Raw genomic sequence first — 15338 nt, forward strand, 5'->3', positions numbered from 1 at the left:
ACTATTAACAAGACCATCCATAACCGTCCACTTCATACATCTCTGACCTAATCCCCGATACCTCACTCACGTAATCTCCAATCCTCACAAGAAGATATTCTCTGCTTCTGTCTTTTGTGTTTCTTGCACTACAATATCCAGGGTTTCTCTTGTGCTTTCCCCCAAATTAATGGACACAACCAAACTCTCTTCCAACTTTGAAACCTTTCCAACATGGAAATCTACCTCTTCAACAAAGCCTATAACTCACAAGAACCCTGCTGTCATTACATAGCCGTATCAGCAGCTTCCACCGTCACCTGTCTCCCTCTGCCTAACATGTAGATTGTATGCCTCTTCATCCAGTGTCCTCTCTTCCACTGTGCCTCTCAGTCACTCCCTTAACCATGTTTAGTTATACTTTTCATATTTTGTTATGTATTGCTAATTTATTGTTATCTATTGTAAACATTGTTTTCACGTGTATAGTGCCCTCAAATTAAAGGGGTTTAAAAAAAAACCTTCACTCCAAGCTGTAATTGGTTTAAAAAAAATTAACTGTATTTTTCTCACCCTCTCCTGTCTTGAGCTGAATCTCTGCCGCTGCTCTCAGTGTCTGTTACTGATGCTACATTAATAGCGCTGCAGACAATAATTCAGCTCAGTAGCTCAGTTGACAGCATAGCCACTCAAAGTCACCATGCTCACTGCCTGACTGCAGTACTCTCTGTGTTAGCTGTGGGACAGGAGATTCCAAAACCAGAAAGGGATGCTATCAATAATATTAATTCAAGTGAATAGGGCTTGATGTACAGTACAGACCAAAAGTTTGGACACACCTTCTCATTTAAAGATTTTTCTGTATTTTCATGACTATGAAAATTGTAAATTCACACTGAAGGCATCAAAACTATGAATTAACACATGTGGAATTATATACTTAACAAAAAAGTGTGAAATAACTGAAAATATGTCTTATATTCTAGGTTCCTCAAAGTAGCCACCTTTTGCTTTGATGACTGCTTTGCACACTCTTGGCATTCTCTTGATGAGCTTCAAGAGGTAGTCACCAGGAATGGTTTTAACTTCACAGGTGTGCCCTGTCAGGTTTAATAAGTGGGATTTCTAGCCTTATAAATGGGGTTGGGACCATCAGTTGTGTTGTGCAGAAGTCTGGTAGATACACAGCTGATAGTCCTACTGAATAGACTGTTAGAATTTGTATTATGGCAAGAAAAAAGCAGCTAAGTAAAGAAAAATCAGTGGCCATCTGACTGAAGGTCAGTCAGTCCGAAAAAATGGGAAAACTTTGAAAGTGTCCCCAAGTGCAGTTGCAAAAACCATCAAGCGCTACAAAGAAACTGGTTCATATTTGGACCGCCCCAGGAAAGGAAGACCAAGAGTCACCTCTGCTTCTGAAGATGTTTATCAGAGTCACCAGCCTCAGAAATCGCAGGTTAATAGCAGCTCAGATTAGAGACCAGGTCAATGCCACACAGAGTTCTAGCAGCAGACACATCCCTACAACAAATATTAAGAGGAGACGTTGTGCAGCAGGCCTTCATGGTAAAATAACTGCTAAGAAACCACTGCTAAGGACAGGCAACAAGCTGAAGAGACTTGTTTGGGATAAAAAACACAAGGAATGGACATTAGACCAGTGGAAATCTGTGCTTTGGTTTGATGAGTCCAAATTTGAGATCTTTGGTTCCAACCACCGTGTCTTTGTGCGACGCAGAAAAGGTGAACGGATGGACTCTACATGTCTGGTTCCCACCGAGAAGCATGAAGGAGGAGGTGTGATGGTGTGGGGATGCTGTGCTGGTGACACTGTTGGGGATTTATTCAAAATTGAAGGCATACTGAACCAGCATGACTACCACAGCATCTTGCAGCGGCATACTATTCCATCCGGTTTGCGTTTAGTTGGACCATCATTTATTTTTCAACAGGACAATGACCCCAAACACACCTCCAAGCTGTGTAAGGGCTATTTGACCAAGAAGAAGAGTGATGGTGTGCTACGCCAGATGACCTGGCCTCCACAGTCACCAGACCTGAACCCATCCGAGATGGTTTGGGGTGAGCTGGACCGCAGAGTGAAGGCAAAAGGGCCAACAATTGCTAAGCATCTCGGGGAACTCCTTCAAGATTGTTGGAAGACCATTTCCGGTGACAACCTCTTGAATCTCATCAAGAGAATGCCAAGAGTGTGCAAAGCAGTCATCAAAGCAAAAGGTGGCTGCTTTGAAGAAACTAGAATGTAAGACATTTTTTCAGTTGTTTCACACTTTTTTGTTAAAGGGAACCTGTCACCCCATTTATTAAAGATTAGATAAAAATAGTGTGAAATAGGGGCAGAGCTGGGCTTTACATTAGTGCCTTTTTGGTGCCTTTATTCCCCCGTTAGGCTGCCGAAATACCTTTGTGAACTGGCCGTTTTGTCCTGTCACTCAAGTTGGTCAGGTCGGATGGGCGTGGTCAAATAGCAGTTCCTCCCCCATCTCTTGCGTTTCCCTGCGCAATTTAGTCCCGCCGTTGGCGTTGTGTTTAGCGCCTGCGCAGTAACGTCTAATTTGGCGCTTGCGTATTATGCTTTGCCCAACTGTGGGCATAGCATAATTTACATCACTGCGCATGCGCGGGTCGTAACTAGTGTTGAGCATTCCGATACCGCAAGTATCGGGTATCGGTCGATACTTGCGGTATTTGAATTCCAATACCGAGTTCCGATACTTTTGTGGTATCGGGAATCGGTATCAGATCCATATTAATGTGTAAAATAAAGAATTAAAATAAAAAATATTGATATGCTCACCTCTCCGGAGGCCCCTGGACATCACCGCTGGTAACCGACAGCCTTCTTTGCTTAAAATGAGCGCGCTTAGAGCCTTCCATGACGTCACGGCTTCTGATTGGTCGCGTGCCGCTCATGTGACCACCACGCGACCAATCACAAGCCGCGACGTCATTCTCAGGTCCTAAACTCCTCATTCTAGGAAAAAAAGGTCCTGATTGCTGAGTGCTTTCCGGCCGCTGTGCTCACAGCCAGTGCAGGAGGAGTGCAGAGAAGCAGAGCGTCGGGGACAGACAGCGGTAGGTAAGTATGAAGTGTTTTTTTTTTTTACTTTTACACTGGTAACCAGGGTAAACATCGGGTTACTAAGCGCGGCCCTGCGCTTAGTTACCCGATGTTTACCCTGGTTACCAGTGAAGACATCGCTGGATCGGTGTCACACACGCCGATCCAGCGATGTCAGCGGGAGATCCAGCGACGAAATAAAGTTCTGGACTTTCTTCAGCGACCAACGATCTCCCAGCAGGGGCCTGATCATTGGTCGCTGTCACACATAACGATTTTGTTAACGATATCGTTGCTACATCACAAAAAGCAACCATATCATTAAAGAAATCGTTATGTGTGACAGTACCTTAAGGGTCACACCCAACCAGTTTTCATGGACCATACTGTAATCAGGCCCACATTAGCATTTTCTATCCTGAATCTAGTGGAGGAATGTGTGCCTTTGTTCCTCTCTGCAGGGGGCTTCCCTAATAAACAATCCTGCAGAGACTGGGCTTCTGAAACCTTCTTCATCCTTTGAGCTATCTGTAGAATATGTTTAAGGGGGTGGGGTGTGAATATCTCTGCCCAACCAGGGGGCTGATTCAAAGAGAGGTAAAACAATAAGCCACAAGTTTGATTTAATAGTTGATTCTTGTGAAAGAAAAGGATCTGCTGCTGTGGCAAGGTCCTGGGGCCCCCTTTATGGACTATTGGAGATTGGGGATCAGTTGCCACATGGTATTGTGATGTCTTACCCACCCTTTTGGATTTGAGCAACTAGTCTTAGGACTGTTGTTGCATTTTCCTTTTGTCAGATAACTGAATGGCGCCCCCAAATTTGTTTCTTTTGCAGACTCTAAGGAATCATATCTTTGTTCAGTGGAATACTCTTTCAGTCCCAATAAAGTTCTTTTGAATTGTTCACCGGTCTGCTGTCCCTGTCTGCTCTGTCATGCACCCCATCACAGACATATTCACCACCTCTGCATTTTTCACCGGTCTGCTGTCCCTGTCTGCTCTGTCGTGCACCCCGCCACAGACATGTTCACCACCTCTGCACTTTTCACCAACTCCTGGTTTTAGCTTACAAATACCATTGTAAAATACTTGTAAAATACTGACCAAATACTGAACGTATGAACATGGCCTTAGTGAAAACAGCAACTAAAATCATAGAAGCTATAACATTTGTTTCAAACGTTTTTCCATATATTGGTAGATCTTGGTGTCCGTTTAAGGGTACCCAGGAGTAGCTCATATGTAATGTTAGCTGGATTCTCCAAAAGTAGAAAGGATTTCTGCCCATAGTCTGTATCTTGTATTGCTGGTGATACCTGTTTAAGTGAATAGAGCTGAACTGCAATACTATACACCATACATCAAAACATCTGATTGCCTAGTAAAGTGGCAGCTTCTTAGAAAAAGCATATCCAAAAGAAAAAAGGAAGCTATATGCCATAAAAATGTGAATTTTTATTGAAATATAAAGTTTAAAATAATGTTTCCTTATTTATATTTGTATTTTTGAATTTTAGTTATGATTTTAATACTATACACCGAAAGACACAGTCAGGGGAGGGCTCTTGCTTTGCAGTCCAAAAGCTCATCATAATGCACAATTCCACAAGGGTGAAAGTGGGCCCCTTAATCTCTTGGGCCCCTGTTCAGCTGCCCAGTTTGCACCAATGGTATGTGATCCTGTTAGACACACAGTTTGACGTGGTAATGATTCTTTTTTTTGGCCTGGAGACGTTCAAATGATTTACATGAGTAATGTTTTACGGCTACTAGCAAAGTAATGTATTGCACGGTAACAGCATCGCATTAAAATGATCAACTGTGTTATATTAAATATGTGAATCGTATGAATGATTATGTCCTATAAAACGTCATGAAAATAATTTTCAATGCCTTGATATGATGAGATTGTAGGAAACACTTTAATCAGAGCGATTTGCATAAAGGAATGAATTGGCACTACTTTTCCACTTTTCGTTAAGTGTAATGGTGTGTGTTCAAATTCCATTTCAAATGATGAATTTCTGCAATTATTGAATGAGAAATTTATAGGATAATTTTTTGCAATTTACTGCCAATTGTACCATGTTAATGAACCCGCTTTTAGAAAGCAGGTATAATATGGATAACAACTTAACCCATGTAACTCTTTAATAAGCTCAGTTCCTGCTCAGAATTCATTAATATTTATACAGATTTACACTGGCATTTGCTTTTGTCTGCAAATTAATTTTGCAATTAGCATAAGACAGATTTATCTAGTTTTTAGGTGTAAATGCATTGAAATATACAGCATTTCAGCTGAAAGCCATATTTGTGAAATCCTTTTCTCTGACGCATAACACCTTTGTCATAGTCAATAACAGGGTATTCCCTTTTGGCAGACATTGCATGAGGGGTGAAAATTGGTGAACTTCTCACACAATTTGCCAATATTAATACATCTTTGAGATTGAATTCTTAATTTTCAGATTTTGGACTAAACTACCTATTATGCTTTACCTTGCTTTCTGATATATTCCTTTCTCTGAAATTCAGCTTCAGCCAGAAGTGCCTTAAATGCTGTAAATATATAAATAAAAATATAATAAAATGCAATAAATCATGTTTTCACTGCTATTATAAAAAGTAGTGACCGTGCTAAAAAAAAAATCTGGCCTTCTGATTTAGCACTGAAACACAGTTTTAGAAAAAAATAGTTAAATATTATGTACAGGGTGGGCCATTTATATGGATACACCCGTGTGGGCAATTTATAAAGTTGGATCCAAAATGGCCGACTTCAAAATGGCCACCATGGTCACCACCTATCTTGAAAAGTTTTCCCCATCCCATATACTAATGTGCCACAAAAAGGAAGTTGATATCACCAACCATTCCTATTTTAGTTAGGTGTATCCATATACATAGCCCACTCTGTATATTAGATTCTGAAGAACAAATATAACATTATATGACATCACTGTATTAAAGTTTTCTGTGAATCATACGAAAGCCAGCAACTTACCATCTCCAATAAGAACTAATGAGGACTGGTTCTTGGCTTTCCCGTCATGAATTTGTACTGTATAGGTACCCTCATTTTCTACTGTAAATCGGTCCATTACCATTTCAATAGTGCCAGCAGCTCTATCAAACTTAATACGGTGACTCTGCGAAAGGTAAAGCATTAGAATTCAGCTTCCCATCATGTCGGCATATCGTAATGCTCTATGGCCAGATGAAGCACACAATAGGGCGAAACTATGGTCACCTGAATGCAACAGCATTCCCACATATAATGTGAGCTGTTATTTTTTATCCAATAAAGTTTTCAAGATACTTACTTTGAGTGCTGCCTTTTTAAAAGAATTGAAGGATTATACAAATCATAGGAAGTCATATAATGCTCACGTGTAAAATCCTTAAGAATAGGTGATGCTATATGCAAACTTTATGGCTTTGGCTAATAATATAGACCTGAAAGGGCAAACCCTTCTGGCTTCCTCTAGTGTTCCAATCCTGCAGTATTTTTGTAGCATATTAAAAACAACATGGACATTTTGCTATGTAACAAACAATGTTCCATTTTTTATGGTGGGGTCCTTCTAGCATTGTTTCTGTTCATGTGATATTGTGCTATGGTTGTAAAATTCTAATTGTTAAACAAACACATTTCAAGATTAAAAAAAAGCTAAAAAAAACAGCGTTATGTTTCTCTTTCATCTTGAAGTTAAGATTTGGCTGTAGCACCAGGAAAAAGCTATATGTTTCTAAAACCCCTCTCCGGCTATGTTCCACAATGAGTATTTGGGGAGCTTTTGTAGTTGCAGAATTTCTGAACCTACAGTACTAAGTAAATTAGTTTACTTGCGTTTAATTTTATTTTTGAGTGCTTTTTACAAATGGTTTTATCTTCTTTCTAGCGCTGCGGTTTTTGCCTCTTTTTGGTGTGTTGTGTTTAAAATAAAGCTGTTTTGTTTTTGATGCTTCCTGGTATCTGGCTTTGACAAAACTTTATTGGTACATGTATTTTTAGTGCATATTTGTAGTGGAAGCAAACTAAAAACGCATATGCATTTCTTCCAGATTTTCTTCATCTTATGCAGGTCTGCAAGGAAAATCTTGACATAATTTTCTGCGTACTTGCAAGAGAAATTGATATGCTGCGGATTTGAAAAACAAACCACAGTTCAGTTTACACTGAGAGATAAAAGCACAGTGGTCATGGGATTCCTATAACTCCCATTCACTTTTCTGGAAGTATAACCAAAAACTTATCGCGGGAACACAGCCTTACAGTTATTTTCCAGTTTGTCTTCTGTGTATTTATCCAACACTTTATCCTTTCTTTATGGTACCTGATTTAGAGTAAAACTGCTTTGCTCATCGATATTTCTTCATAAACATTGATTTTTCTACCCTAACAATACCCAGAACAAGTAGAATAACAGCTTAATAGCAAAAGTAGTGCATGATCCCCTGACTCAGTTACTATTATTAGGCTATGGAATCTTATAACGCTTTTTTTCTGCCATTAATTCTGTTGATCTCACTGACAATGTATTTGCAAGAATTGGAAAGCTTTTAATCTATTGTGGAACACAATAGGACTTTCAACCAATCCACTGCACAAGAAACTCCTGCTGTTATGTTACAGAAACATTGCTTTAGTGTGAAGGAAAAACAATAATTGCATCTACTCCTTACGGGGAAAGCACAAATATATTTAGAGATGATGTCGCAGATCAATACGAGTTGTGGATTTCTATACAGGTCAATATCCAAATTCCCACACATTTCCTTTTGGCAATAGGAAATATTACAATAATCTTTTGTTGATACTGATGTATTTTAGTAGTTTATATTGTGGCAAAAAAAGACATTGGGTTTTGGAAGATTGGATTAATTTGCTGCTAGCACTATGCAGCTGTGTTCTGAATCATATTATTATATTGAACAGCAATTGGCGTAATTCTTCTTAAGGGACCTATCTTCCACTCCATTGCAATAAGCTATGATATTAAGAAGTAGCTGGTAAAGTGTAGAGGAACATATTTTGTTTTATAACATTATACTAAAACTCTTACAAAAAAAATCCTGCAGGGAAAAAGAAATCTACAAACCTCACTGTCTTTAATCTCCAAATCGTTCACAACAAATCTAAAGCTCGCGTCTGCAGACAAGTTGTGAGCTTCCAACCAGAAACGCACTCTGCCTTTCTCCAAAATTTCATAGGTCAATTCTGACTTCAGAGGAATGGCTAAAAGTAAATACATATGATGGAGGTCAAGGAAGCGATAAGAACACAAGCGTAAGCATTACCAATATTCAAGATTCCCATACATTAACATGTCTTTTATTGATCAGTGAAAATGCCCCACAATGGATTGTATGAGATTACAAAAGATGGTCTGTATTTTTTCCAGAAACTGCACCACGTAGGTCCTTGGTCTCTGTCTGGCATTGCAGCTCAATACCATTCACTTAAAAAAAACTACCATTAGGTCACAAGTGGCCAGTTTTAGTTCCTATTTTATTTCCTCTTCTTCTCTAAATATTCCGGATTTGTTTGTTTGTATTTAATCCATCATAATGTTCCAGAGATCCATCCAGAGAATGGCCTTTTTCTTTAGTGCTGATTGTTATTGTCTTTACCAAGGGTTATGCATCTCATCAATTTCTCCAGGGGCATGACCTTAGGCTGCCCAGCATTAATATTCTGAGCCATGACCCCTTGGTAAAGATCATAAAAATGCTGGGTGATGTAGCTTGCTCTCATCATATGAATACAAGCTGGCACTTTCTTAGGCTCTGTTGTCAAAAACAGACTTGAAGTCTTTTTTTTTTCAAGGTCCTGTACATATGAAAGAATTTAGCAACTTGACTTTTCAACAGTATCAGAATAATAAGTCTGTATATTTTCCTGAAAGGTAGGTTCGCCGGTTGTGTCTGTTTTGCCGCTTGATACGATTTAAAACAATCAAACTGCAATACCAGAAATGGACTATGGACTGACCTTTTCTTCTCACCACAATCAATCTATACAACCACTTTAAGGTTGATACAGAGCCTTGCAAAAGTATTCGGCTCTCTGGAACTTTTTAATCTTTTCCCACATATCATTCTTCAAACATAAAGATACCAAATGTAAATTTCCTGGTGAAGAATCAACAACAAGTGGGACACAATTGTGAAGTTGAATTACATTTATTGGTTATTTTAAATTTTTGTGGAAATTCAAAAACTGAAAAGTGGGGCAGTGCAATATTATTCAGCCCCTTTATCTTAATACTTTGTTGCACCAACTTTTGCTGCGATTACAGCTGCAAGTTGCTTGGGGTATGTCTCTCTCAGTTTTGTACATCGAGAGACTGAAATTCTTGCCCATTCTTCCTTGGCAAACAGCTTGAGCTCAGTGAGGTTTGATGGAGATCGTTTGTGAACAGCAGTTTTCAGCTCTTTCCACAGATTCTCGATTGTATTGAGGTCTGTACTTTGACTTGGCCATTCTATCACCTGTATACATTTATTTGTGAACCATTCCATTGTAGATTTTGCTTTATGTTTGTGATCATTGTCTTGTTGGAAGATAAATCTCCGTCCCAGTCTCAGGTCTTTTGCAGACTCCAACAGGTTTTCTTCAAGAATGGTCCTGTATTTGGCTTCATCCATCTTCCATCAATTTTAACCATCTTCCCTGTCCCTGCTGAAGAAAAGCAGGCCCAAACCATGAATGGCCACCACCATGTTTGATAGTGGGGGTGATCTGTTCAGGGTGATGAGCTGTGCTGCTTTTACGCCAAACATATCGTTTGGCATTGTTACCAAAAAGTTCAATTTTGGTTTCATCTGACCAGAGCACCTTCTTCCACATGTTTGGTGTGTCTCCCAGGTGGCTTGTTGCAAACTTTAAACAACACTTTTTTTGGATATCTTTGAGAAATGGCTTTCTTCTTGCAACTCTTACATAAAGGCCAGATTTGTGCAGTGTATGACTGATTGTTGTCCTATTGACAGACTGTCCCACCTCGGCTGTAGATCTCTGCAGTTCATCCAGAGTGATCATGGGCCTCTTGGCTGCATCTCTGATCAGTCTTCTCCTTCTTTGAGATGGAAGTTTAGAGGGACGGCCGGGTCTTGGTAGATTTGCAGTGGAATGATACTCCTTCCATTTCAATATGATCGCTTGTACAGAGCTTCTTGGGATGTTTAAATATTTGGAAATCATTTTGTATCCAAATCAAGCTTTAATCTTCTCCACAACAGTATCACTGACCTGCCTGCTGTGTTCCTTGGTCTTCATGATGCTCTCTGTGCTTCAAACAGAATCCTGAGACTATCACAGAGCAGGTGCAATTATACTGAGACTTGATTACACACAGGTGGATTATATTTATCATCATTAGGCATTTAGGACAGCATTGGATTATTCAGAGATCCACAATGAACTTCTGGAGTGAGTTTGCTGCACTGAAAGTAAAGGGGCCGTATAATATTGCACGCCCCACTTTTCAGTTTTTGAATTGCCACAAAAATGTAAAATAACCAATACATTTCGTTCAACTTCACAATTGTGTTCCACTTGTTGTTGATTCTTCACCGAAAATTTACATTTGGTAACTTTATGTTTGAAGCATGATATGTGAGAAAAGGTTGAAAAGTTCCAGGGAGCCGAATACTTTTGCAAGGCACGGTAAATAATGCCAACATTTGAAAATGTATCATATACATTGGCAGCAGGCCCTAAATACTTTGATTATATTTGGTGACAAATATGGGCCTTTTCCGTCTGCACTCTTTAGTGGTACTGGTATATGTGTCATGGAACATCAAATGTGCATTTTATTTGCTGAGATACTAAATATGCTCTTTTTGTGCTATTTACTTTTTTTTATAGTTACTTTGTTTAATAGGAGAGGTAATTAATTCAGGTAGCAAGATTAGAAGAAGAGCAGAACTTGGAGGCTAGGTGAGGGTCAACTAAATAAAGTGCCAGAAAGAAGTGGATCAATACAACCTGGAGATTTGGAAATCATTTCCTTACAAACACTGTCAAACTTCAAGCATAATCTTTATAATGGAGGAATTATGCTGACACATGATTTTCTTCATATATGTTCTACATACCTAGAACAGTACTGAATCCGTTAAAAAGTGTGTCAATGTTCACATTAAGTTTGGAAAGTAGGGAGTTCTTCCATCCAGGACTATTTTAAACGTTTTATTGTGATATCAGTAGCCAGTTTGGGACATAAGAGGGAAGAGTTTGGGGTGGGGACAACGATGACTGTAATGGATCTATAAATTGCTGGTTGTTCATTGCACAGAGCAGGAGAGGAGGTATTAAAGTCAGAAATGTACATTTTGAAAATAATTTAAAGGGATTTCCATTGTTCAATCATCAGGAGTGCACCACTCCCTACATCATAACTTCCTGCTTGCTGGAGGTAGTGCTCTCTTGATGATTGACAGTTTGGGTCAGTGGCATAGTTGGCACTACTTGTATAGTTTGAGCCAGCTTTGCCATTTAAGCATCAGAAGAGCACAGAGGAACTGAAGATGGCTGTATCCAGTGATCTGGCCAGCTTCAGAGCAAGGCTTACTACCAGTATTGTCGCAACTTGTCTAGGTGTATGGGCAACATAACGGCTCAGTGTTTAGCATTGTTGATTTGCAGCATTGTGGTCCTGGGTTCAATTCCCACTGAGGTCAACATCTGCAAGAGTTTGCATGAGTTTGAGTGGGTTTTCTCCCACATCCCAATGACATACTGATAGGGAAGCTAGATTGTGAACCCCAGTGGGGGCAGACATGATAATGTCTGTAAAGTACTTTGGAATATGATGGTGTCATATAAACAAAGCATATTAATTAATAACAAATAACAAACTACTGTAATTTGGACACCTCTGAGGTGACTAGTAACTTTGACAGCGAGCTGTGAGTTATCAAATCAAAAAATCCCTCTATACTTGAGGTAAATTGTTTTGACAAATATTTTTTCAATTTTATCTATTTCAGATGAAGAGACAACTCCTTTAAATGTTATTTGTTAATTATTGAGATGCACTATTTTCCCTTCCATAAATGTTAACTAAGAGGCAACATATCTTACTACATCTGTTATACATTGTCTTTAGCTTTTATGTCATTGAAAGACAATCAAGTCTATGTTGCGTTACACCAGCGAGAAGTGAACACCACTTGTATAACCTTAAAATTGCTGTACTGGAGTTGATTTGTATCTCTTTTGCAAAAAGAGATCAGACTTTCTAGTGGATATCACAATAACTAAACGGAATTAGACCATCTAAATCATCAAAACTAACTTAGACCACTTTTTCAATAACACTAATGCTAATGGACACTTGACCTGTTTTATGAATTGAGATGGAATGGAGACAGAAGTAACCTTGAAAAATCTATATTAAGTTCGGTGATCAGGCTGCTTCTATCTCAGGTCACTGCCATTTATCAGAGAAATGTCATGTTCCTGATTCAGTGAGTTATATACTGTTACATGCTTTCCATTAAAGAGAACCCTGCCATATATCACTATATCACACTAATTTATTAAAAGTGATAGCAAGTGCAGAATGGAATGTATGATCATTCTCCTCAATGTAATTAGCTATACTATGTATGTGTTTTTGTGATTTATCTACATAGCTAGCTTTGCATTTGTTCCATAGACTGGGAATGGAAAACAAGAGGAAAAAACAAACTATTTAAGATTATTTAATGAAAAAGGTCTACTTACTAGGATTCCTAATTTCATAGCTCAGAGCCATCAAACGTTCAAGTTCTAGAAAGTTAAAAAAATCAATTAATTATTCATATTATAATTTAGGTATGATAGATAGATCATTTTATGTTTTAAAGACAAATGAAGCACAGATGTCCTGATATAATTAATGCCTTTGATGGCAATTTAGCAGGAAGTAGTTTGTTGAAGAGGAGACAAGCATGGGATTTATTGAATGAAGTCGCTAATCACATGCATCCTTCTCCAGTTCCTAGCCAATTATTTTTTGGCTGTGCATTCACCATGTAGCCATCATCAATTCCATTCTTTTAAAAACTTTTCCTATGCCCTGCTGTCAAAGGCAACAATCAGACATCAACAAAATCAGATCATCAGATCATACATCTTCATGAATGTTAGATTTAGCTTTGTAATATTTTAATAAAAAATAAAATAGTTCTCCCCTTCCGTCTTACCATCTGCATCTAGCACATAGCTGGATGAAATGCCATCAGTATCACTAACTGCCACCGAGTATGTCCCCAAGTCAGCCTTATCCGGGTTCTTAAAGTATAGCTTGGAGCTAAAATAAGGAAGAGGTCAACAAAGTTATACATAACTGGATACATCACAAAGTTTGCCCATGAAATCAAGTATATCACAATAACTACTTACTTTTCTCCAATAGATTCTGCCCTGAATTTTTCGTCATCAGTGATTTCTTCATAAGCTTTGCACCATGTGAACTGAGAGGCTTCAGAAATTTCAGTACAGTTGTAAGCAAGGTAAATGTTCCCTTCTTCATCCACTCCTGCAGTAATCTCCTGAACGCCTACAATTTATCAAAAGTAGTTTCAACAATTATGCTTCTTTTCATTTTAGTGGTAAACGTAGGCAAATATATTTTCTTGAATTTAGGAGACTTTCCTAGCAATGGTAACTAGTGATGAGCGAGTATACTCGTTATTCGAGATTTCCCGAGCACGCTTGGGTGTCCTCCAAGTATTTGTAAGTACTCGGAGATTTAGCTTTCAGCGCCGCAGCTGAATGATTTACATCTGTTAGCCAGCTTGATTACATGTGGGGATTCCCTAGCAACCAGGCAACCCCCACATGTACTTATGCTGGCTAGTAGCTGTAAATCATTCAGCTGCGGCGCTGTAAAGTAAATCTCCGAGAACTTACAAATACTCGGAGGACAGCCGAGCGTGCTCAGGAAATTACGAGTACCAAGTATACTCGCTCATCACTAATGGTAACCCATTTTTTTCTTTGTCCTTGCATGAGCACAGCTAAACTGTTCTCTGGGGGCAGGCATCCATTTTGCGGTCACTGAATTATTGAACTGCAGTCATCCTCAATAAACTACATCAATATTTATCCTCAATAATAGGCTATCTTTCCACTTTTTACAGCTTCTAAGTAGCTAAAACCACTACTCAAGTGTTGTGCTTTGTTTCTTTTTTCATTTTACCACTGGATGGAGTCACAAATATACATTCCCTGCATTTGGTACTAGCCACTGTCTTTTTCTTTTATCGGCGCAGCTCCAGTTGGCTTTTGCAAATTGTGACCTGCTGAATCTCTGGGCGAGCTGGAAGTCACTACCTAAGGCAAGTCTGTGAGAGCTATCAAGACCAGAACAAGGCTCTTATAAACCTACAATGAAATCTTGTGACGTTACCTCTGACTTCCTGTTGGTCAGAAGGATATAGGATAATTCTTGATCAATGAAGGTCTGACCACTGAGACCTCCACCAATCCCAAGAGCAGTTCTTTTCAGAATGTTCACCTCACTCCATTCATTCTTTATGAAACTACTGGAGATAGCTGAGTGCACTTCAGAAACTCATTCTATGAACTGGCAAAGATCTAGTCAGTTGGACTCCCAGAGATCAACAACTACAGCACTTGGCTATCTCAGGTAGCCCTATGAATAGTAAATCGGGGGAGTTGAGCATAGTTGACCTTAACTCCGCTCAGATGGGCTTTTTCAAAGACATATTCTGCAGCTTGGTGGAGGTCCCAGTAGTCAGATTGTAAGTTATAAATATAATATCCTCTGTCATTTGAATAGGGGATACAATCATAACCTTGGACAAAACCTTTGACGTGACTGGGTTCTTGAGATTCAGCTTAAAGTTTATCTATTAAAGGGGTGGTGCCATGTTACACACTTGGCAGTTAAAAGCTACTAAACAGGTATAAATGTTAAGAAAAAATGTTTAACGTGAATAACTTGAATAATAAACACTTTTTTCTATGTTCTCTGCTTCGATTTTATCCCTTTTGTGTCATGGTCAATAGGAGAGATTGTGGGAGGGGTTGCAAGAAGACCCATGTGACAGCAGGTGCCTCTCCTTTATTGGCTCAGCTGCCATATGGCCTTTATAGTCACCTTCCCCACTGTAGTGGTCAAACAGTACCCTACTACATTCCAGCTTCACAGTAATCCACTTTTTTTGTTTGTGCGCATTACTTCATCCCTGAAAAACACTCAATATGCAGCGTCTTTATGCATGCACACAATGGCATAGCATGGGATGC

At 39.0% G+C, this 15338-nt stretch overlaps 1 protein-coding gene across 3 annotated transcripts in view; it reads right to left on the minus strand.

Annotated features, from left to right (window-relative positions):
- MYOM2 (myomesin 2) overlaps positions 1 to 15338 on the minus strand; it is a 253595-nt gene that overhangs the window by 64717 nt on the left and 173540 nt on the right. For all 3 annotated transcript variants that reach the window (XR_011312429.1, XM_069726901.1, XM_069726900.1), the window contains 6 exons: positions 13467 to 13623; positions 13268 to 13374; positions 12807 to 12851; positions 8170 to 8306; positions 6072 to 6216; positions 5567 to 5626 (listed from right to left, as the gene is read on the minus strand). Coding sequence is in view for 2 of the 3 variants with exons in the window: in XM_069726901.1 (XP_069583002.1) it covers positions 5567 to 5626; positions 6072 to 6216; positions 8170 to 8306; positions 12807 to 12851; positions 13268 to 13374; positions 13467 to 13623 (651 nt within the window). In the remaining variant the exon portion in view is untranslated. The remainder of the gene's footprint in view (positions 1 to 5566; positions 5627 to 6071; positions 6217 to 8169; positions 8307 to 12806; positions 12852 to 13267; positions 13375 to 13466; positions 13624 to 15338) is intronic.

Source organism: Ranitomeya imitator, chromosome 5 (genome assembly GCF_032444005.1).
Source record: "Ranitomeya imitator isolate aRanImi1 chromosome 5, aRanImi1.pri, whole genome shotgun sequence".
Lineage (NCBI taxonomy): Eukaryota > Metazoa > Chordata > Amphibia > Anura > Dendrobatidae > Ranitomeya > Ranitomeya imitator.